This window comes from Ornithorhynchus anatinus, chromosome 14, assembly GCF_004115215.2.
Source record: "Ornithorhynchus anatinus isolate Pmale09 chromosome 14, mOrnAna1.pri.v4, whole genome shotgun sequence".
In the NCBI taxonomy this organism is placed as follows: domain Eukaryota; kingdom Metazoa; phylum Chordata; class Mammalia; order Monotremata; family Ornithorhynchidae; genus Ornithorhynchus; species Ornithorhynchus anatinus.
The window spans coordinates 48210032-48233112 of record NC_041741.1 but is presented as its reverse complement, the minus strand read 5'-3'; the positions used below and the strand labels follow the sequence as shown (position 1 = coordinate 48233112).

The window sequence follows — 23081 nt, the reverse complement described above, 5'->3', positions numbered from 1 at the left end:
CAGGATTCTAATCCCTGCTCTGCCTATTCCTTGCTGACCTTGGGCAAGTCACTTCACTTCTCTGTGCCCAGTTCTCCTGTTCTCCCCCCTACTTAGACTGTGAGCCCCATGTGGGTCAGGTTGTGTGCCTGGCCTAATTTACTTGTACCTAACCCAGGGCTTAAAACAGTGTTTGACACAGAGGAAGCGCTTAATGAACACCTTTTTAAAAAAATATGGGTGCTGGAGATCGGTGCTTCTCAAGTATAATGCCCCTACTGATGGGGGGCACCGGTTCACTGTCTATACCCACATAGGCCACAGGTGATGGAACAGGGATTAGAACGCAAGCCTATCCTCTATCCACTAGGCCACACTGCTTCTGGTTCCCTTCCCTGACTCTCTCCCCTGCCCCGGATGGGCTTCCTGCTAGAAACAGCCGTGGTTTTTAACACTGCGACAAGTCTTGGGCCATTTGGTCTATCAGTTCTGGTCATGGGGTCCAGGGGTGCCACTTCCTGCCCCCAACAACCCAGCGGGCTGGATTCCTGGCTGTGAGGGTGCCTGGATCTGACCCCTGAGGTCCCCTCCTCTTCCTGCTGACCCCCCACCCCACCCCCAGCTCCACCCCCTGCCTCAGGCTATTTCTCTCTCAATCAGTGGTATTTATTGAACATTTACCACGCGCAAGAACACTGTACTAGATTCTTGGAAGAGTACAGTAAATAAAGTAAATAGATCCTCCCTCTCTACTCTAGAGAGTAGACCCGATCCCTGCCCTCGAGGAACTTTCAGTCAGTTGGGGAAAGTGGCCAAGTTGGCAGTCGGGTGAGGATCTAAGTGCCTACGGAGCGATTATGAAAGTGCTCCGTACTGAGCGCCCCCACCACGAGAAGCAGCATGGCTGAGTGGAAGGAGCCAGGGCCTGGGAGTCAGAGGACCTGGGTTTTAATTCCAGCTCCACCACTTGTCCGCTGAGTGGCCCTGGGCAAGTCACTTCACTTCTCTGTGCCTCAGCTACCTCATCTGTAAAATGAGGATTAAGGCTGAAAGCCCCATGTGGGACAGGGACTGCGCTCAACCTGATGATCTTGCATCTACCCCAGCGCTTAGTAGAGCGCCTGGCACATAGTAAGCGCTTAACAAATACCACTAAGAAAAACAAATAAATAAATAAAAAGTCCAGGCAGGCCCGGCAACACTGTGGGGTTTGGCCCAGCTGTCTCCCCGGACGACAGCATTCAGCAGCCAGCTGTTCTGCCTCTCTGCTGCAGAAGGAATGCACGGATCAGACTGAACACGAGGTTGGAGGGATTTGGATTAGACTTGCAGAATGTCTTCCCAGTCGGGGAGCCGGGGGCAAGGCTAGGGGGGCAGGTCACCGTGGGGGAGCTTGCTGTTTCCTTCTTCCTGCTCTGGAACTGGAAGAGTTCCACCAGGAGGCAGGGGGCTGGACTTAATGATTCCCATTCAGTCATTCGTTTCACTGAAATCAGGCTCCGAATAAAATCGTAATCGACCCCCAAGGCGGGGCGGACGGGCTGTGATCATTCACCCCAGGGAGAGCGGATGCTCGGTCCAGGGACGACGGGCAGGGGAGACCAAGGCCCGGACTCCCTTCCTCCCTCCTGGGTTGCAGCTGCCTGGCGCTGCCCAGGGAAAAGCACTGGCCTTTTCCCTCCTGGTTGCCATGGCAACCACCAGACTCACCCCTCCCCCACCCTCTCCTCCCTGGCCCAGCCAGAGAGGGCCGAACCACGGAATGCCCCCTCCCATCCCCCCTCCCCCCCCCCCCCCCCGCCAGGGGGGCGGAGCGGCAGGGGTGTCCAGAGCCCCAGGGGTGGGGGCCGTAGACAGGAGCTATGGGTGAGTGGGTCGGGTTGGGGACAGAGGCCCTGAGATCCTCCCTTTCTCTCTCCCTCCCTCTCTTCCTTCCTCCTTCCCTCCCTCTCCAGGCTCCTCCCGCTCCTGGAAAACAAGCCTGTTACCTATGGGAACTCGGATTCTCACCCAAGCTGGAATGCCGCCGTCACTGCCGGCCAACGACGAGACAAGTGCCCGGTCCCACTGAGACAAGTGCCCGGCCCCGCTTCGCTGAATCACAGAAAACACACACAGACACACAGATACACACACACACCCTCCAAGATAAACACATGCAAACACAAACAGTAACAGTCCCAGGGACACGCACACAGTCACAGGCACACCAAAGTCACACTGACACGCATTTATTCATTTTAAAGTCAGCCTCCTCCTCTGCAAGTTCGTTACGGGCAGGGAACGGTCAACCAACTCAGTTGAACTGCACCCTCCGAAGAGCTTAGTATGGGGCCCTTTCCTCTGTAAGTGTTCAATAAGTAAGAGTGATTGATTGAACAGCACAATTATTCCCGCAGCCAGAGACACAGCCATAGCCACCTCCAGTCAAACAGCCCCACGCAAACACAGACAGGCATATGGTCACAGACACACAAGAGCACAGAGAGGGACACCTAGAGTCAGGCATAAGACATGGAAAGACAAACAGTCTCACGCAGAGACAGGAACACTGTCAGAGAGACACGCAGACACACAGGCAGACACGAGAAGCAGCAAGGGCTATTGGAAAGAGCACAGGCCTGGGAGTCAGAACTCCTGGCTTCTAATCCCAGCTCTGCCACTTGTCTGCTTGTGTGACCTTGGGCAATGTCACCTTAGTTCTCTGGGTCTCAGTTCCTTCACCTGTAAAATGGGGATTGAGACTCTGAGCCCCATATGGGATCACCTGATTACCTTGTATTGAGCCCAGCGCTTACAACAGTGCTTGGGACTTAGTAAGCACTTAATAAACACCATCATTATTTTATTTTTTATTACCCCTAGCCCTCAACACCTTGTCTAAGCCCTAGCCCACTTCACCGCCCCCAGGGCTATCGGGGTCCCCAGAAATCCGCAGAGCACCGAGCCTGGAGGAAGGTGGAGATGAAAAGAGGCCCAGTGGAAGTTGAGCTAACTTTGTGGTTGCTAGATTTGGGGTCTATCGGTCAACCCAGAATCAAGCCTCACTCCCAGCCACCCGGTCTCCAGCCGCCGGTCTGTGCAGAACCCCCGCAGCCCCCTGACATGGGACCCTCAAATGCCATAACAAGATAAGCAGTTTAGACTTTCTGGAGCCCTCAGGTCTGGGTTCAGTGGTTCCGTCCTGGCTGGTTTGTCCCTGCTTCCTGCTTTATCCTTGGCCTTCTTCCAAATTCCACCAACTGTAAATAGCTTCTATCTGACTCCCCGACTAGAATGTAAGCTACAAAAGGGCAAGGGAGCATGTGTCTTGGTCTTCTCGTCTCTCCCAAGTGCTTGGTTCAGGGCCTGGTAATCGGAAGGCACTCAATAAATTCCACTCATTAGTGACCTCATTTGTAAAATGGATATTTAAACTTAGTCCCTCCTTCTTAGACTGTGAGCTCCATAGGGGACAGGGACTGTGTCTGACTTGATTAGCCTGTATCTACCCCACAGCTTCATACAGTGCTTGGCTTAAAGTAAGTGGTTTAGTGGATAGAGCACGGACTTGAGAGTCAGAAGGACATGGGTCCTAATCCCAGCTCCACCGCTTGTCTACTGTGTGACCTTAGGCAAGTCACTTCACTTCTGTGGGCCTCAGTTCCCTCATCTGTAAAATGGGGATTGAGACTGTGAGCCCCACATGGGACAGGGACTGTGTCCAACCCAATTTGCTTGTATTCACCCCAGCGCTTAGTACAATGCCTGACACAAAGTAAAAGCTTAACAGATACCATAATTATTATTAGCAAGTGCCATTAAAAAAATGATTAATTGACCAATCAATCGGGCAATCAGTTATCTTAGATTCCTCCACTCTGGCCACTAGCAACATCAGCCATTTGCAGGCTGAGTGACCTTGGGCAAGTGACTAAACTACTCTGGGCCTCAAGTTTCCTCATCTGTAAAATGGGGGTTCAATACCCACTCTCCTCCAACTTAGACTGGCATCCCCATGTGGGACAGGACCAGTGTCTAGCCTATTTTGTATCTACTCTAGTGCTTGTTAGAGGTTTCACACTAATACTACTAAGAATTGTGATATTTATTATGCACTTACTATGTGCCAACCACTGTCATAAGCAACAAAGTAAACAGAAGTTCATGAGAGGAAACCCAGTCCCTGTTCTAAATGGGCTCATAGCAGTGTTTCTGTCTGTCTCTCCCTCCCTCCTTGCTTTCTCCCTAGTTTTTATAGATTGAATCATATTTATTGAGCGCTTACTGTGTGCAGAGCACTGTACTAAGAACAATGAGGCCCAGAGAGGTTAAGTGACTTGTTCAAGGTCACTCAGACATCCTCTGTGGCCGAACTGGGACTCAAATTTGAGTCCCTGTCTCCCAGGCCTGCGTTCATTCCACTGGGCCCCACCGCCTGGGATGGACTGTTACTCCTTCAGTGGGGGAGGTCCTGACAATTTGAGGATTCTGGGAACCCTCCCCCCACCCTCGCCCACCGCCCCCCGTGTTTGCCAAGATGTTTCCAGGATGAAGGATCCGGCCGGCGGCCCACAGCTCATGGTGTTTCCAGGAAAGTGGTTTCACGGTTTCCTGTTTTGGAAAGGTTTCATCGGAAACCCCTTGGAGGGTGAACAGAGCAGGGGTTTTCCTTGGGCAAGTTTACGGCAAGGCAGAGCTCTTGAGGGGTCAGACCCCTCCTCCGGCTCGAGCCAGGTCTCTTCCTGGTCAACTTGGCCACTGATCCAGCTCAACTGGCCCCTCCTCTCGCCTGCTGCCCCTTTGTCCAGCAAAGCCCCTCGGCTCTGGCCTCCTCCTCAATGCTCTCCCATCCTCCCTGCCCCCCTGCATAAGCCAGGGACCAACCTACCGGCATTTTCACATCAAACGGGAACTCTGACCCTCAACTTCCTGGCTCCCCACCCACCGGCTCCCTCTCCACTCCCTTCCCCAACTCCATCTCATCTCACGCTCTTCGCTCCTCCCAAGCAAACCTCCTCACTGAGCCGAGCTCGGGGCCTCTGCTTTGGGTGAACTGACAATCTACCCGGGGAGACAGAGAGGCCCAGAGAGAACACAATCAGAATTAGTTCTCTGTCAAAACAGGGCTGTGCTCTTGAAAAACCACACAGTACGGGTTGCATTGCCAACACGGGGTCAGATGTTGCGTCCCAGAGTCCTTCTGCCTGTGCCTGGTGCTGTCTGCCCCTCCCCCCATCCCACAACAGTGCTTTCCCTGAAAATGCCCAATGGAAACACGCACTATGGCAGAACTGACCGTTCTTCCACAAAGGAAAAGAAGCAGCTGGTTAGAATAATAATTATGGAAGCCTTTACTCTGTGAAAAGCATTGTGCCTAGCACCAGGATAGACATAAGATAACCGGGTTGGACACAATCCCTGTGCCAGACAGGGTTCATAATCTAAAAGCAAGGAAGAGTGGATAGATGAGGAAACTGAGGGCCAGAGAGGTTAACTGATGTGCCTAAGGTCACACAGCAGGCCAGTGGCAGAGCTGGAGCTCGAGCCCACTCCCGGTCCTGTGCTCTTTCCACTAGACCACACTGCCTCATACTGGCAGCAGCTTATTTTAAGGATGGAGGTGATGGTGGGGGTTGGGGGGGGGGGCGTCCTTCAGTGGAGGGCTCTTGGGGATGACCGGGAGGACCTGGAGGACAGCCGGTGGTTCTTTCCAGACTAAGCCCTCACCCCTCTACTCCTTGTCTTCCCTTAATAATAATAATAATAATAATGTTGGTATTTGTTAAGCGCTTACTATGTGCCGAGCACTGTTCTAAGCGCTGGGGTAGACACAGGGGAATCAGATTGTCCCACGTGGGGCTCACAGTCTTAATCCCCATTTTACAGATGAGGTAACTGAGGCACAGAGAAGTTAAGTGACTTGCCCAAAGTCACACAGCTGACAAGTGGCCGAGCCGGGATTCGAACCCATGACCTCTGACTCCAAAGCCCGTGCTCTTTCCACTGAGCCACGCTGCTTCTCTACTTCCCTTCTGCGGCACCTATGTGCTTGGGTCTGTACCCCTTAAGTATCAAACAACCAATCAATCGATTATATTTACTGAGCACTTACCATATGCAGAGCACACAGCTGGGGAACGCACAATAAAACGGAGTTGGCAGACATGTTCCCTGCTTATAATTTAGAGGGACCCCACCCCCAGCTCCAAACCATTTACATAAAAATCCTTCTAGTCTCCCAATTCCCCTATCTGGAATTTATTCAACGTCTGCCTCCCCCGTAGACTGTAAGCTCCTCATGGGCAAAAACTTATCTATCAATTCTATTGTACTCTCCCAAGTGCTTAGAACGGTGCTCTGCCCACAGTGATCACTTAATAAATACCACTGATTAACTGATTGGAGGATCTGGGCTGAGGGCAATGGATGCTGCTCCCACCCAGTGACCCCCGGCCCCGATGTCCACCCAGAGTCCCGAAATGACCCCCGACTGCTTGCCAGCCAGCGCCAACCACCACCTGGCCCCCCGGTGCCCTTCCAGATGTGGGGCCCGATCCCTGCCAGGTCATCCATTCCATGCCCCTGGCTCTGAGCAGGGCCACCATTAAAGATCCTGGCCCTCCCTGGGAGCCATCTCACTCTCAGTTGAGCAGAGGGTGGAATGTGGATAACCGGAGTCCTCAGCTAATCCAGAGTCCTTGTGTTTATCACCTGCCTCGGGAGGTCTCCTTGAGGGGCTCCCAGAAGGTGGACTGGGCAGACAATACCTCAGTCCCTCCCGGTCAGTATTCCCCCAGGATAGCAGGGAAGGAAATGAAATCCATGAACTGGACATGCCGAGGGCCTGGGTCCTTCCCACAGCCCAATCCCGCCAACCTAGCCCTGCCCCTGCCTCTCAATCCCAATCTGCCACTCCCTGAGGGGCAACCCCATCCCCACCCTCCACGGGTCCCCACACGGGCCGCGGGGAGTGGTACTTACAGCCTCTGGGCCATCGGTCCCCTGAGCCCGGGCTCAGCTCTGCGGCTTGTCTGCAAGGAGAATGGGAAACACACGTGAACTCTGTGAGTGGGTGGTGGGTCTCCCTAAAATGTAGCCCGAGCACACGCTCTGCCCCACAGACAAACCCCAGGATGAGGGTTGCCCTTGGCACAGACTCAGGGTACCCACACCCCCAACCCTTAACAAGACCTGCCACCACTGCCTCTAGTGCCCGTCATAATAATAATAATAAGCAGCGTGACTCATTGGAAAGAGCCTGGGCTTCGGAGTCAGAGGTCATGAGTTCGACTCCCGGTTCTGCCACTTGTCAGCTGTGTGACTGTGGGCAAGTCACTTCACTTCTCTGGGCCTCAGTTACCTCATCTGTAAAATGGGGATTAACTGTGAGCCTCACGTGGGACAACCTGATTACCCTGTATCTACTCCAGCGCTTAGAACAGTGCTCCACACATAGTAAGCGCTTAACAAATACCAACATTATTATTAATTGTGGAATCTGTTAGGTGCTTACTATGTGTCAGGCACTGTACTAATCGCTGGGGTGGACACAAGCAAATCGGGTTGGATACAGTCCCTGTCCCACGTGGGGCTTACTGCCTTAATCCCCATTTTAGAGATGAGGTAACCGGGGCCCAGAGACGTGATGTGACCGGCCCAGGACCACACAGCAGACAAGTGGCAGAGCTAGGATCAGAACTCATGACCTTCCGACTCTCAGGCCCATGCTCTATCCACTATGTCATGCTCTAAGCACCTCTGCCCCCACAGCAGTTCCTCAGCCACTCAGGAGTCGGCCGAACGAGGCCACCCTGGCCTATTAGTCCCTCCCAGTTGGCCCCGGCCTCCCGGCCCCCTCCAGCTGGCCCACCCCCTCCCTCCATCCAGGCCTCCATTGGCAGCATTCCCAGGAGCCAGGCTCCACCCCTTAATGTGGGATGGAGCAAAGAGCGGGCCGTGGACCCCTGCGAGCCGCCAGCTCAGACCCTGGGTCCCTTGTGGATCAACAGGTGGCAGGCACGGGCACCTGGCTTCCTTCCACTTGGCATTCAACCCAGGCCCAGGAGGCCTGGCTGCTGCCGACCCCGGGGATTCCAGAGTCAGCTGGGGGCTCTCAACCTCCGGAAACGTAGCCTCTCTGGGAGCCTTCCAGGCTGACCCCCCTGTTCGGTCTCGCTGGCCCCTCCGCCATCGCGGGGCTCAGGATGGGCCTAGGCATCAGTTCGCTTGTGCTATTATCAATCAATCAATTTATTGAGCACTTACTATGGGCAGAGTACTGTACTAAGCACTTGGGAGAGTACAGTATAACAATATAATAGAGTGGGTAGATACGTTCCCTGCCGACTATGAGCTTACAGTCTAGAGGGGGGGAACTCTCAACATCCAGTCCCTTCTGCTCAACTCTATCAATCGATGATATTTATTGAGTGCTTACTGTGTACGGGCACTGTACTAATTGCTTCAATCCCATTCACCATTTCCACATCCCTTGCCAGAATGAATCGCTTTTTCACTCATTCAATCGTATTTACACGCTTGGAAAGTACAATTCGGCAGCAGATAGAGACAATCCCTACCCAACAACCCCTTTTTCTATTTGTACCTCTGCCCAAAGCGTGCAATGTAGTGCTCTGCACTGAAGAAGGCACCCAGCATAGTGCTCAGCCGATAGGGACAACCAGCACAGCGCTCTGCACATGAGAAGCAGCGTAGCCTAGTCGATAGAGTACGGGTCTGGGAGACAGAAGGATCTGGATTCTAATGCCGGCTCTACCACTGGTCTTCTGGGAGAGTCTCTGTGCCTCAGTTAACCTCATCTGTAAAATGGGGATTAAGACCGTGAGCCTTCTGTGGCACAGGGACTGTGTCCAACCCTGATTATCTTGTATCTACCCCACCACTTAGTACGGCGCCTGGCTTATAGCAAGCGGTTAACAAAAACCATAATTATTATTACTATTATTAAGGGATGCCGGGCACATACTAATAAGCCTCAGTTTCCTGATCTGCGCAACAGGGAGACGCTCTTAAGCCATCACTACTCCGTGGCAAAGCTGGGAAAGAGGTGATGGGAAAGTGCTTCAGTGTCAAAGAGCCAAAGACTCTGGCGGAATCTGCCTCGGCCCTGTCCTCGCTGGCCCAGTGCCCGGCCCTCCAGCCCGGCCTCTGTTCCAGGAAGTCTCAGGAAAAGCCCCTGCCCCTGTTCCCACTCTCAGCCCGAGGCAGCCGCGTGGCCTGCGTTATCGGGCCCAGCCGGACCCCCTCCGGGCCACGCTGACCCGGCCGGATTTCCTGTGCTGATCAGGCTGAACGCCGGGGGCCTTCCCCGTGGCCCCGCCCTGCCCCCTGGAACTTGGCCAGAAAGAGTTTCGGCTGGCAGGAGCCAGGCGTGGGACGGACGGAGGTGGGTGGATCGGGTGGACACTGGGTCCCGGCCTGGAGACAGATGGCACTGGCTGGGGACAAACTGCCCAGGAATTTCTCCCCTGTACCCACTTGGCTCCCACGTGCTGGGCAGAGTGTGCATACATGTCCATGTGTGGGTGTTTGTGTGTGTGTGTCCGGTCTCCCTCAGTGGGCTGAAAGCCCCCTGAAAGCAGGGACTTGGTCTCCTCCTCCCTCAATCTCCAACATCCTGGGACAGATTGAGTGAGTGTGTTTGTGGGTGTCTGGTCTCTTCCAATAATGGGCTGACAGCCCTCCGAGGGCAGGGACCATGTCTCCTCTCCCCAGTAGCCCAGGACAGGACCTCAACTGAAGGCCAGCCAACTGCTGGGCATTAGGAAGGGGAGGAAAAGGTACCAGGCCTGAGGCCCAGCCCTGGACTTGTCCCCGAGATTGAGCCCTGGGCCTGTCACCTGATAAATCCTGGTCCACCCTCCTTGAGGACCCTGGGACTGAGGTCCAGCCCTGGCCCTGTGCCCGGATAAACCCTGGTCCACCCACTCCGGTCTCGGAAAGGACGAGGCGGAGGAGAGGAACCAGAGGATCAAGGGGACGGCACAACTTCCGGGCAAAGAGCCATGGAAGGAGTTGGAACCACAGGCTGAGGAGGGCAGGACTGTTTGAAAAGAAACTGGCACGGTACCATACTGGACACCTGATATGTGCACAGCCTGTGTCCAGTACTCAGGAAACTTGTGTTCTAGTCCCGGCTTCACCACCTGCCCACTGGGGGACACTGGGCAAGTCACTTAGCCTTCCTGTGCCTCAGTCTGGCTTGCGCTCCCTTCACTACCCAAAATTTCCCTCTCTAAGGTCACCAACGTCCTCCTTCTTGCCAAATCCAGTGGCCTCTGCTCCATCCTAATTGTCCTTGACCTCTCTGCTGCTTTCAACACTGTGGACCATCCCCTTCTCCTGGAAACATTATCGAAACTTGGCTTCACTGACACTATACTTTCCTGGTTCTCCTATCTCTCTGGTCAACCTCAGCTCCTCCACTGCCTCCCACCCCCTAACTGTGGGAGCCCCTAAAGGCTCAGTTCTGGGTCCCCTTTGAATTCTCCATCTACACCCACTCCCTTGGAAAAGAAGAAGTGCTCCTATGACTTCGGCTACCATACTGTCTGCTGTATCACCTTGGGCAAGTCACTTTTCTGTGCTTTAGTTGCTTCATCTATAAATGGGGATTAAAACTGTGAGCCCCATGTGGAACAGGGACTGTGTCTGACTCAGTTTGCTTGCATCCACCCTAGCACTTAGTACAGTGCCTGGCACATAGTAAGCGCTTAACAAATACCATCATTATAATTATTATCATCTCTATGCAGATCTACCCACCCAGCCTGCACACAGTAAGCACTCAGTAAATACGATTGTTTGATCCTTTTCTTTCTCTGCAGCATCACATTTCCTCCTCCCTTGAGGATATTTCTATTTGGATATCCCACCGACATCTCAAACTTAACATGTCCAAAACAGAACTCCTCATATTCCCAGGCAAACCCTCTCCTCCTTGCGATTTTTCCCATCGCTGTAGAAATGCCACTGTCCTCATCTCACAAGCCTGCAACCTTGGCACTACCTTCAACATCTCTCTCATTCAACCCGCATAATCAATCTGTCACCAAATCCTATCAGTTTCCCCTTCACAACATCTCGAGGATCTGCCTTTTCTTCTCCACACAAACCACTACCACTTTGATCCAAGCTCTTATCATACACACTGTAAGCTCCTTGTCGGCAGAGATCACATATGCTAACTCTATTATACTGTACTTTCCCAAGTGCTTAGCATGGTGCTCTGCACACAGTAAGCACTCAATAAATACCACTGATTGACTGACACAGTGATAGGTCCATTATACCCTGACTTCTCCATCAGTCCCTTCTCTGCCTCCCGTCTCTGCCCTCTCACTGATCCCCGGATCATTTTCCTAAAAAAAAGGTTCTTTTCCATCTCCCCACTCCTCACAAACCTCCAGTGGTTACCCATTCACCTCCAAGGCAAATAGAAACTCCTTACCATTGTGCTTTAAATCACTCGATTAGCTCTTCCCCTACAATCTCACCTTGCTGATTTCCTATAACTCAACTCTGTTCTCTAAACACAATCCTCCTCCTCACTACCTCGATCTCGACTGTTGTGCCACGGACACGTAGTCCTCATCCTGCCTCTGGCCTGTAACTCCCTCCTTCCTCATATCAGGCAGAAACAGTGTGGCTTAGTGGATAGAGTTTGGGACTGGGAGTCAGAAGGACCTAGGTTCTAAACCCGGCTCAATCACGTGTCTGCTCGTTGACTTTGGGCAAGTCACAACTTCTCTGTGACTCAGTTACCTCATCTGTAAAACAGGGATTATGACCCCCTTGTGGGAGAGGGACTGTATCCAACCTGATTAACTTGTGTCTGCCTCAGCACTTAGAACAGTGCTTGGCACATAGTAACTGCTGTTAAGACAAGTACCATGATTATTAATTATTTTTATTGTTATTATCTGTCAGTCTATCACTCTCTCCACCTTCAATACCCTACTAAAGTCCCACCTCCCCCAAGAGGCCTTCCCCAACTAGGCCCTCATTTCCCCCATTAGCCCTCCCTTCTACAATGCCTATGCACTTGAATCTGTTCCCCTAATAAGGCTGATATTCCCCCAGTTCAAGAGAACTTAAACAGCACGGAGTTGGTAGTCAGAGGTTATAGATTCTAATCCCGGCTCTGCCATTTGTCAGCTGAGTGACTTTGGGCAAGTCACTTAGCTTCTCTGTGCCTCAGTGACCTCATCTGTAAAATGGGGATTAAGAGTGTGAGCCCTATGTGGGACAACCTGATTACCTTGTATCTACCCCAGTGCTTAGAACAGCACTTGGCAGGTAGTAACCTCTTAAAAATTCCATCATCATCATTATTATTACATATTCCTGTACTCTCCCATTCCCCTGTCAATAATTTGTGTTATTTTCTGTCTCCCCTTCTAGACTGAGAGCATCTTGTGGGCAGGGATCTTGTCTTCCGATGTATTTTTCTCTCCCAAGTACCTAGTATAGTACTCTGCACACAATAGGCACTCAATAAATACCACTGATTGACTGATTGAGGATAAAATCTCTGTTCTCCCTCCCCCTTAGATTGTGGTCGCTGAGCAGCAGGACAGGGACCGTGTCTGATCCGACTGTCATTAGAGCTTGAGGCCAGCGCTGGTCAACCAAAACGCTACTCACTCCCCATTATCCCAGGCCAAGAAGTCCCCTTCGCAGATTATCCGGGCTCCTCTGCCGCTGCTTGTCCAGCAGACCCCGCTCCCAAAGACACAGTGGAGAAAGAGAGGGAAACTCAACCTACTCAGCTTGCTTCTGTTCAGCCACTCAGATGGGGTCCACCCGGAAAGCAGTTTAGGAAAAAGGGCACAGATTCTGATTATCCTCATCACCCCACCAGTCCGCTAACCCTCCCCAGCCCGCAGGGAGAGGACCGAGCTGAAACCGTGGTTTCGGGAGGCCTCCCTTCCTGCAGAAAACCGGTCCCTGCTCTGAGGGCCTGACTGGTGTGAGTTTGTCGTGGTGGCCAGGGGAGGGAGAGAGGAAGAGAGAGGAAGAGGGGGGAAAACAGGGAAGGAGGGAGAGGGAGAGGGAGAGAGAGCACAAGGGAACGAGAGAGGGAGGGAGAGGGTGAGAAAGATGAAGGGAGAGAGAGACAGGGAGAGGGAGAGAAAGAGAGAGGGGAGAAAGGGAGAGGGAGAGAGAGAGAGGAAGAAAAGGAGAAGGAGAACACAAACACCTTTGTTTCCTTGGTTGGTCCTGGCTGGTAGGAACCACAGGAGGGGAGAGAAACCACCCAGAGCCAAAACAATACCTTAATACCTTCACCATGAGTCACTGCGGGCCTGACAGAGACCATGGCACCTCAGGGCCCAGAGAGAAGCCATGTGGGAGTGGGGAAGCTGGATTATCCACCTTGGTTCTGCCTGGGTCCCTGCCAAGGTTGCTCCTGTGAGACCCGGATGGGGGAGAGGAGGCGGGCCATGGGTGTGGCTGGAGGAGCGGCCAGGGAGAGGGCCAGGAATGAGCGGGGAAGCGGGAGCCGCTGGTGAGAGTGGAGAAAAACCAGGCTCCTGTCTGCTGGGCCCGAGGTTCCGGCCCCTGTCCCGGTCCCTGTCCTGGCCCCAGCAGGCTGTGCACTTCCTAAAAACAATACCTCTGCCGCAGAGTCAGTGCAGGGAGAAGAATCAGATGAGACAACAGCAGGATGGAGCTAAATCAGACACATGGAAAGACAGCCCATCAGATTAGGGCGTCTCCTCCATTGGTGACTAGACCGGGGCAGGGCCAGGGTGGCCGGGTGGCCTCCGCAGAGGTGACATGGTGGACACAGCAGGAGGAAGGTTCACTCCCCCTCAAAATGCCGTGAACCATGGATCTCCAGGCTTCGCCGCTGGTGAAAGGAGTTCCCCCACCCTGGCTCCCACTCAGCCCACAAGTAGTCAGTAACTGCGCTGGGCCCACCCTTCACGCCCCCGGCTTCCTCGCTCTGTGGTCACTGGATGGTCCCCATACGCCCACGTTGCTGGGGCCCGCCTCCCCCGCCCCCATCTCCCACCTTCTGTCGTATCCGCTGTTTTGGATCACCCGCAGATCATCAAGAGTGGCCTCTGGAGAGTCCCGGCCGCCTTCCTGCCTGGATCCCGTGGGGGCTGTGCTCAGCAGAGGAAGGGGTGCTCTCGAGGTGACCCCTCAGACCTGCCTCCGGCTCCTGCTGAGCTCAGAGCCCCAGCCCTGGAAGGAACCAAGGAGACACCCACCCCCCCACAAACACCACTTACATAACCATTACGCAGACCCGCACATGAGCACATCACCACCTGCACACATGTGCAGACACCTGCATACATGAGCACAAGAGAAACACGTTGACACACCCCTACATACACACAGGTGCATGCAAGCACTCAGCCCCATGTGAAACAGGGACTGGGTCTGATTCGCTTATCCTGTATCTATCCCAGTGCTTAGTTCAGTAGTTGGCACAGAGCAAGAGCTAAATAAATACCACAGTTATGTGTGCGTGCACATACGCACGCATACACAGGCACGCACATACATGGAATCTACCACAAATGAGGCTCTGTGCCCAACCCCCCTCAGCCCCCGGGGCCTCTGCCAGCCAAGGGATTTAGCTCCCACCCCTCACGCCCCAACCCCTCGCTAACAGAGCCAGACAGCTGGGGGCGGACATATGTTCCCGGTCACTCCCCCATGATAGTGGCCGACAATCCATCCAGAAATCGGTCAGTTCGGGGTCCTGGTAGCTGCCACCCCTGACTGGCCACAGAGGTGTTGAAACCTGAACACCTGCCTAACTCCCCCCTCCGGCCCCCTCCCCAAGAACTGTGGACCTGCCCCTGCCCCCAGTGCCCCATCAGATCCCAACAAGCCCCCGGACTCAGCCAGCAGGGCCAGAGCCTTCCCAGAACCCTTAGGTCAGTCAGATGGCCAGCTGGTGTGGCCTGCCTGGACGCTTCCCACCTCGCCAACCTGGTCTGGATGTGGGGGCCCCCGGCACAGACAGCGACCAATCTTCCATGCTGGGCAGCCCTCGGATCCCAGCCAGAGGCAGCTGGAAGCCACTCTGACTGGTCAGGCTGGTGGGCAGGGTGGAGGGATCTTGTCAGAGAGGAGGCCCAGGGGAGGGGGCTACTTCTCAGCCCCCATGCAGAAGCAGCACTGGATGCCCCTCTTGCCCACAGACCTCGATCAGACCGGGTCTGTCCCTCCCTCCTGCAGGGTCGGTCAGCGAACTTCACTTCCTGTTCTTCAGATGCTATATTTAGCCTAAGAGCTTTGCCCTGCCTCCTTCCCTCGGAGCCTTAGATCCCTCCTGCTCTTCTCTGGGGGAGGCCCCCAGAGCCCTTAGGAGTGATCACCCCATCACCTGCCCCCATAAAAGCAGGCTGCCAGAAGAGAGAGGCCCCTGGGTGCTGGAGAGAGACCCTACCTGCCCCCCCCAAGTCCAGGTGGCTTCTCCCACCAAGGCAGGCAGAGCTGGGGGAGGCCCCTAGGATCCGAGTAGATCTCATTTACTATCCAGGGATGGGAAGACCAGGATCTCCATCGTACAGATCTTTAGGGAGCCTGCCAGCTTCCATGTGGGGGCGGGGAGGGGAGGCCAGTCCTGCTCTTGCCCCTAAATAATAATAATAATAATGATGACATTTGTTAAGCGCTTACTTTGTGCCAAGTACTGTTCTAAGCACTGGGGTAGACAGAAGGTAACCAGGTTGTCCCACGTGAGGCTCACAGTCTTAATCCCCATTTTAGAGATGAGAGAACTAAGGCACAGAGAAGTTAAGTGACTTGCCCAAAGTCACACAGCTAAGTGAATCCCTGTGTGAGGTCAGACAGGGCACCGCCCAGAGACACTGACAGTCCCAGCCAGCACCAGGGAGACAGACCAGCCCGCAGGGACGTCCGCGGTCTGGGAATCCGGACCGGGCTGGCAGCCTGGGTGCCGTCGGGAAGGAGGGACCCAACCCAGAAAGCTTTCCAGAGAGGATGGTGAGGGAGGCAGCCCAGAAGCAGGCTTTCAGACCGGACCATTACTCCTGGATGCCATGGCTGGAGGCCCCGATCTCCCTGGTCAGCGGGGGGCATGTGGGCTGCCGATGGAGCAAGTCTGCCCCGGGCATGGGAAGCCCAGCAGTGCGGATCCTCAATCTGCCCACCTGAAAAGTGAAACTCAAACAAACCCAGACTGACCCCACCCTCAAAACACACAGACACACCAGGCCCAGTGTTGGAGGTCCAGACCAGATGCAGGGTCCAGGCCGGAATGGGGCCGGGCCTGGGTTCACACTCTGGAGGGGTCTCGATTCCCACCTACAGGTCTTTCGGCCGAGCCTACCCCAGCGCCCCATTGGTCAGTGCAGTCAAACCCTTGACTTGGCTCAAGTCAAGCTGCCCAGTCCGCCACGCTCCCATGAGTCACTGTGTGCTGACGCCCTCCCTCCCCGCCTCCCAGACGCCCACGTTGCCTCGTTCGCCCAGCAACAGATCCGGGGAGGGGAGGGGGTTTCTGTGGTCCCGTGCCGGCGCTGACTCACACTGACCCTTGCGTAACACCCAGCCTAATTGGGCTGGGTGGTTGGGGGGAGATCCTGGGACCCTTTCGATAGGGTCACCCGGGCCCCATCACACCAGACTGACCCCCCGCCGGTGCCTGAGACATGCACCCCATTAGGGTCAGCCCCCTGCCCCTCGCCAGCCAGTTCCCGGAGGTCCGGCCCAGGCCCCGCTGCCCACCCCTCGCCTCCCCGGAACCAATCGGGTGACGCCCGTCAAGGCCGAACCCGGGTAGCCCGGACAGGCCTTGTCTCCGACACACTGTCCCCCAACCCACGCCAGCCCACCTTGTTGTTTCTGCTCCATTGAGACCCAACCTCAAATTCCTCAGCAACCAAGGGCCTTTGCCCAAGTAGCCACCCGGCCTCTGTCCTGCCAGGTTCCTGCCGGAAATACTTCCAGCTGCAAGATGAGGAGGGGAGGGGTAGAACCCAGCTCAGCCGACCATGTTAATTTTTAACAGCAGCTCAGAGAGATGAGTCACATGGACTATCTGCGGGTTCTGGAATATCAGAATTCCCCCTCTCGTCGCCCCACTTCTCCCGACCCCCCAGAAAATTGAAACTGGGTTTTTCATGGCTAGGCTGAGAGTTGAACCAAGGCCAGCAAAGTCGCCAGGTCACCCTCTGCCTTCTGGGTTTGAACGAGACTCCCACCAACCCAGCAGAGCACAGGCCCCAGCCCTCTCTGCTGGCCCAGAAAAATCGAGCTTAGTTTCTGGGCTGGGTCCAAATGGCCGAAGGCTCCCCAGTGCCTCAACAGTCCTGGACCTGTACCTCCTGACGGGGGCCCTGGAGTGGTGGAGGGGATGGGGTCAAGGGCAGGAGCAGAAGCAGACACCCCCAGTCATACCCCAAAGCGATGTCACGGACAGCAGCACCCCGACCGATGGCTTTGGGCTCTGTGGGGCCCAGGAGGAGAAAAGACCCCAATGACTCACAGCCGGACTGTGGGGCAGACCGTGAAGGTCCGGCCTAGGCTTTCTCTGAGATTGCCCCAAAATGGCCACAGCCCCCAACCCAGCCATGTGGAGGGAGGAAGGGGCAAGAGGCTCTAGGCGCTGGGTCATCCTGAGACCGAGCATCCAGAATGGGGAGGCGAAACAGTGAGGCCTAGAGGATAGAACACAGGTCTGGGAGTAAGAAGGGCCTGAGTTCTAATCCCAGCTCTGCCATTTGTCTGCTGTGTGACCTCGGGCAAATCATTTAACTTCTCTGTGCCTCAGTTGTCTCTTCCATAAAATGAGCATTAAGACTGTGATCCCCACGTGGAACAAAGACTGTAACCAATCTGATTAGCTTGCCTCTACCCCAGTACTTAGTACAGTACTTTATACAGTCCTCAAAAACCTCCAGTGGTTGCCTATCAACCTTCGCATGAAACACAAAAACTCCTCACTCTTGGCTTCAAAGCCATCCATCCCCTTGCCCCCTCCTACCTCACCTCCCTTCTCTCTTTCTACAGCCCACCCCCTACACTCCGCTCCTCTGCCGCCGCTCACCTCCTCACGGCTCACCTCCTCACTGTGTCTCGTTCTCGCCTGCCCCGTTGTTGACCTCTGGCCCACATCCTACCATTGACCTGGAATGCCCTCCCTCCTCGCATCCGCCAAACTAAATCACTTCCCCTTTTCAAAGCCTTACTTAGAGCTCACCTCCTCCAGGAGGCCCTCCCAGACAGATTGAGCCCTCCCTTTCCCTCGGCCCCTCCTCCCCAGCCCATTCCCCCTTCTCCCTCTCTGCTCTACCCCCTTCCGCTCCCCATAGCACTTGTGCATATTTGTAAATATTACTTATTACTTTATTATACTAATGATACGCATATATAATAATGATGACATTTGTTAAGTGCTTACTATTCATTCATTCAATAGTATTTATTGAGCGCTTACTATGTGCAGAGCACTGTACTAAGCTCTTGGAATGAACAAGTCGGCAACAGATAGAGACAGTCCCTCCCGTTTGACGGGCTTACAGTCTAATCGGGGGAGACGGACAGACAAGAACAATGGCAATAAATAGAGTCAAGGGGAAGAACATCTCGTAAAAACAATGGCAACTAAATAGAATCAAGACTAAATATTCATTCATTCAATAGTATTTATTGAGCGCTTACTATGTGCAGAGCACTGTACTAAGCACTTGGATTGTATTATGTGTCAAGCACAGTTCTAAACACGGGGCACTGTTCTAAGTGCTGAATCATATATCTATGATTCTATTTATATTGATGGTTGATGCCTGCCTACTTGTTTTGTTTTGTTGCCTGTCTCCCCCTTATAGACTGTGAGCCCGTTGTTGGGCAGGGATTGTCTCTACCCGTTGCCGAATTGTCCATTCCAAGCACTTAATACGGTGCTCTGCACACTGTAAGCACTCAATAAATATGATTGAATGAATGAATGAATTCAGTGCCTGTCACACAGTAAGTACTCAACTAATACCACTAAAAAAAAGGCTGGGGGCCAGAGGGGACCTTAATCCCTGAAGCCTCCATGTCTAGCCCCCTCCAACTCCTACTGCCTCTTGCTGCCCATCACTGAGGTCTCCACACATAAACACACCAAAACAGCCGGATGGACAGGAGGAAGGACAGACAGATGCAGTATCTCCCTTTACTCTACTCCCCTCCCTGCCCCTCAGCACTTGTGTACATATGTATATATTTATAATTCTATTTATTTTTATTAGTGATGTACATATTTCTATAATTCTTTTTATTTTTAATGATGTTACTGATGCCAGTTTAGTTGTTCTGATGTCTGTCTCCCCTCTTCTAGACTATGAGTCCATTGTGGGCAGGGACTGTCTCTGTTGCTGAATTGTACTTCCCAAGCACTTAGTACAGTGGTCAGCACACAGTAAGCACTCAATAAATATGACTGCATTGAATTGGGACCCCCGGGGCCTCGGGAAACTGAGAAGGGAGGGGCTGGTTAAGGGGGTCATATGAGGGCCCTTCTCCGAGCTGATTCCATTCCCCAAGCCTTTAAGGGAGACCCCACATCTCGGGAATTTGTTGCAGACAAAGATGGATTTGGAGAGGAATAAGGCCCCAAGCAACCCCATCCCGGGTCCATCCTAGGGCTCATCCGGCCCAGGACTCTGTCTCAGGCAGAGGCAGCAGAACTCTTGAGGAACCTTGTGCTGGTCGCCCTCCTGGACACACACCGTCTTGTTCAAGTGTGGACCAACCAACACCCCTGACACTCCCCTCTCCATCCCTGTCTCTCCCCCACTCACCCAGCATGGACCATCCCACATCCCTGACTCTCTCCCAGTGAGCCAGCACACCATCCAACACCTCTGACTCTCCCCAGTGACCCAGTCTGGACTATCCATGGATCCATGCAAATGTCCCTGGGGGTTTCTGGTGTTTCCAGCTGCACAGCTCCCTGTGAGGATGGATTCCATGTGCTCACACTTCACTCCCTCATTGAGTGAAGAAGTAGGTGCAGTGAGCAGACAGGCAGAAGCAAAGACAGATGGTGTGGAGAACCCTGAGAAGGGGGGAATGGGGGAAGGGAGGAAGGAGGGAGGTGGTGGGGGTAGGGGGGAGTGCTTATTGAGAGAGGTTGCTTTCCAACCCTATCTGGAGGAAGTGGGCAAGGAGAGAGGAGAGTGAGAGAAGCTAATAATAATTATGGTATTTGTTAAGCACTTGCTATTTGCCAATCACTGTACTATGTGCTGAGGTAGATACAAGATAATGAGGTAGGACACAGTCCCTGTCCCACATGGGGCTCACAGTCTTAATCCTCATTTTATAGATGAGGTAAGTGAAGCACAGAAAATAATAACAATAATAATAATGGAACGTGTTAAGAGCTTATTATGTGCCAAGTACTGTTTTAAATGCTGGGATAGATACAAGGTAATCAGGTTGGACATGGACCCTCTCTCACAGGGGGCTCAGTTTTAACCCCCATTTTACCGGTAACTGAAGCACAGAGAAGTTAAGGGGCTTGCCCAAGGTCACAGAGCAGAGATGTGGTGGAGCTGGCATTAGAACCCATGTCCCCTGTCTCCCAGGCCCATGCTCTTTCCACTGTGTCATGCTGCTTCCCTGGGGCTTGCTGCTAGATTCTTGGGGCTCCCGGGGCAGTGCTGGCTGGAGGCAGGGGCATAGATGAGATGACCTGTTAGCCATACCCTGAAAACCCTTCTGCTTCCTGCCTGTCCAAGCAGTGGCCACAATCCCACCCACAACTTCTCTAAGAGACAGTTCTCTCCCATCCTACTCGGAGGGGAAACCCCAGTGGGTTTTATGTGTGTGAGAGCTCCCACCACCCTCAGAATCGTCAGAAATCCATTCCAAAAGAGCCGCACAGATGCCTGCCTTCACCCCAGCCTCCCACTGGAGACCCGCTGCAGAAACACCCCAAAAACACCAAGCTCAGGGAAAAGATAACTCACAGCCCCAAAGGCCGAGGGCCAGGAGGCAGTACTGGGGGGTGGGCACGAGCAGAGACACACCGGGGCAGAGAGACAGAGGGAGTACTAGAGAGACACAGGACACAGAGACAGGTCACAGAAACGAAGCAGAAAAGTCAGTCCTCAGTCAGGGTATTTGAGTGCTCGCTGTGTGCAGAGCACTTTACTAATCGCTTGGGAGAGTATGGTATAACAGTGTTGGAAGACATATTCCCTGCCCACAAGGAGCATACATCCCCAAATAATATTTTAGGATCATGTTCAATAGCTAAGATTATTATTATTATTATTATGGTATTTGTTCAGTGCTTACTATGTGCCAAGCACTCTTCTAAGCACTGCGGTAGATACAGGGTAATCAGGTTGTCCCACCTGGGGCTCACAGTTTTAACCCCATTTTCCAGATGAGGTAACTGAGGCACAGAGAAGTTAAGTGACTGGCCCAAGGTCACACAGCAGACAAGTGGTGAAGCTGGGATTAGAACCCCTTCTCTGAATCCCAAATCCGTGCTCTTTCCACTAAACTCTGCTGCTTCTCTTCCAGGGTGGGGGAAATAGGGTGGGGGTTGGTCCGATAGATACCCCTCACGCCTCCGGCTCACCAATCATGTTTCTAGGAGACGCTCTTGGCCTCCGGGCCCTGGGAAGGTCAGGACTGTCTGTACTGACCTGGTGAGGCCCTGAGAGATTAACCTGGAATTCTCTCCCCGAACACAGGGGTGGGAGGAATTCGTTTCACCACTCCCCACCCCGGGAAGCCGGGACCAAGGACACAGCAGGCTGGATTCCCAGCGGTCCCCAGCCTCCTCTCCCTCTCCTCCCCCTTCTAGCCCAGCTAGCCGGCTCCCCTCCCCCATCTACCCTAGCTAGCCGGCTCCCCTCCCCCATCTACCCCAGCTAGCCGGCTCCCCTTCCCCATCTACCCCCTCTACCGAGATCCCCTAGACCCACTTGTAGCTTCTGTTTGCCGGCACCTTCCCTTCAGTGAATTGTTCCAGTCTTGCTCCTTTCCCAGAAGGTGGGATCGACTCTCTCCACTTTACAGATGGGGAGGCCGAGACCCAGAGAGGGTAAGAAGCTTGCCCATGGTCACGCAGCAGGCCAGAGGCTGAGCCGGGACCAAAATCTGGGTCTTCCAGCTCCCCACAGGTCCACTCCAAGACCAGTCGGCACCCTAGGGTCAGAGGAGGGGAGTTCAGCCCCAAGGCCTGGTCAGTGAGGACAAGTGCTGGCCACGATTGATAGATCTCAGGAATGGGAAATCCCCTTCCTCGCCACCAGTGGGGGTTTGGGGAAATGGCCATCGGTGCCCCCCTCCCGTCACTTGGGCATTTGGAGCTGCCCGGGCCTCAGCCCCGGGTGCAAGGCAGGGGCTGTGCTCTCCGGAGCTGGGTGCGGGGGGCTGGGCTGGACTGGACTAAGCCTCCCCTGAGCAGTGAGTGTTATGCCCCAACTCTGACAGGATGCTCTTGCCCAGCAGATGCCAGCCCTGCCCCCTCTCCGGGCAGAAGGGAACGCCGGGGAGGTGGGCTGGACTTGTAGAAAACATGGCGTCGGGGGCCAGGGCAACCCCTCAGACCCTGAAAGGGCCCATGCGGGAGATGGTGCCCGGATGCCCGGGACCCCAGGCTCAGGCCCAGTGGACCAAGGGGGTGTGTGCCCATGTGCCTGCCAGCCCGGAGAGGCCGGGGCCATGTGGGCGGTGCCAGGGACCAGCTTTGTTCGTTTGCCCGGCCTCTGCCCCCACAGATGCCTGTCTGAAACCCCAGTGTCAGTCTCCCCCACCGGCCGCCCTACCTTGCTCACCGGCTCCCGAGGGTCCGGAATGCCCGCCGCGCCAGGGGAGGGGGCTGGGGCTGGACAGGCAGCCCCCTCCCCGGGCCCAGTTGTCCCGCCGATCCACACACGCTGTGCACTCTCGGCCCAGAAATCCAGACCGCCACCGCCCACCCGCCCGCCAGATGCAAACCAGATGTGTCACAACAAGTCTGGGCGGCGGGGGCGGCGCCGGCTGGGGGCAGGGGGGAGGAGGAGGAAGAGGGGAAGGAGTAGGGAGAGGACTGAGCAGTGGGAGGGGGAGGAGGCGGAATCCGAGGTCTCCAGGAGAGGTCCGCCCCAAGGCTCCCC

The 23081-nt window shown here is 54.4% G+C and overlaps 1 protein-coding gene across 4 annotated transcripts in view; it reads right to left on the bottom strand.

Annotated features, from left to right (window-relative positions):
- PLXNB2 (plexin B2) overlaps positions 1-23081 on the bottom strand; it is a 61715-nt gene that overhangs the window by 28629 nt on the left and 10005 nt on the right. For 2 of the 4 annotated variants that reach the window (XM_029078712.1, XM_029078715.2), the window contains exon 2: positions 6943-6992. In XM_029078712.1, coding sequence (XP_028934545.1) covers positions 6943-6956 — 14 coding nt within the window. In that variant the 5' untranslated portion in view covers positions 6957-6992. Of the gene's footprint in view, positions 1-6942; positions 6993-14002; positions 14179-22751; positions 22858-23081 lie in introns of those variants that run through there. The other 2 variants (XM_029078713.2, XM_029078714.1) reach the window with 2 other exon arrangements.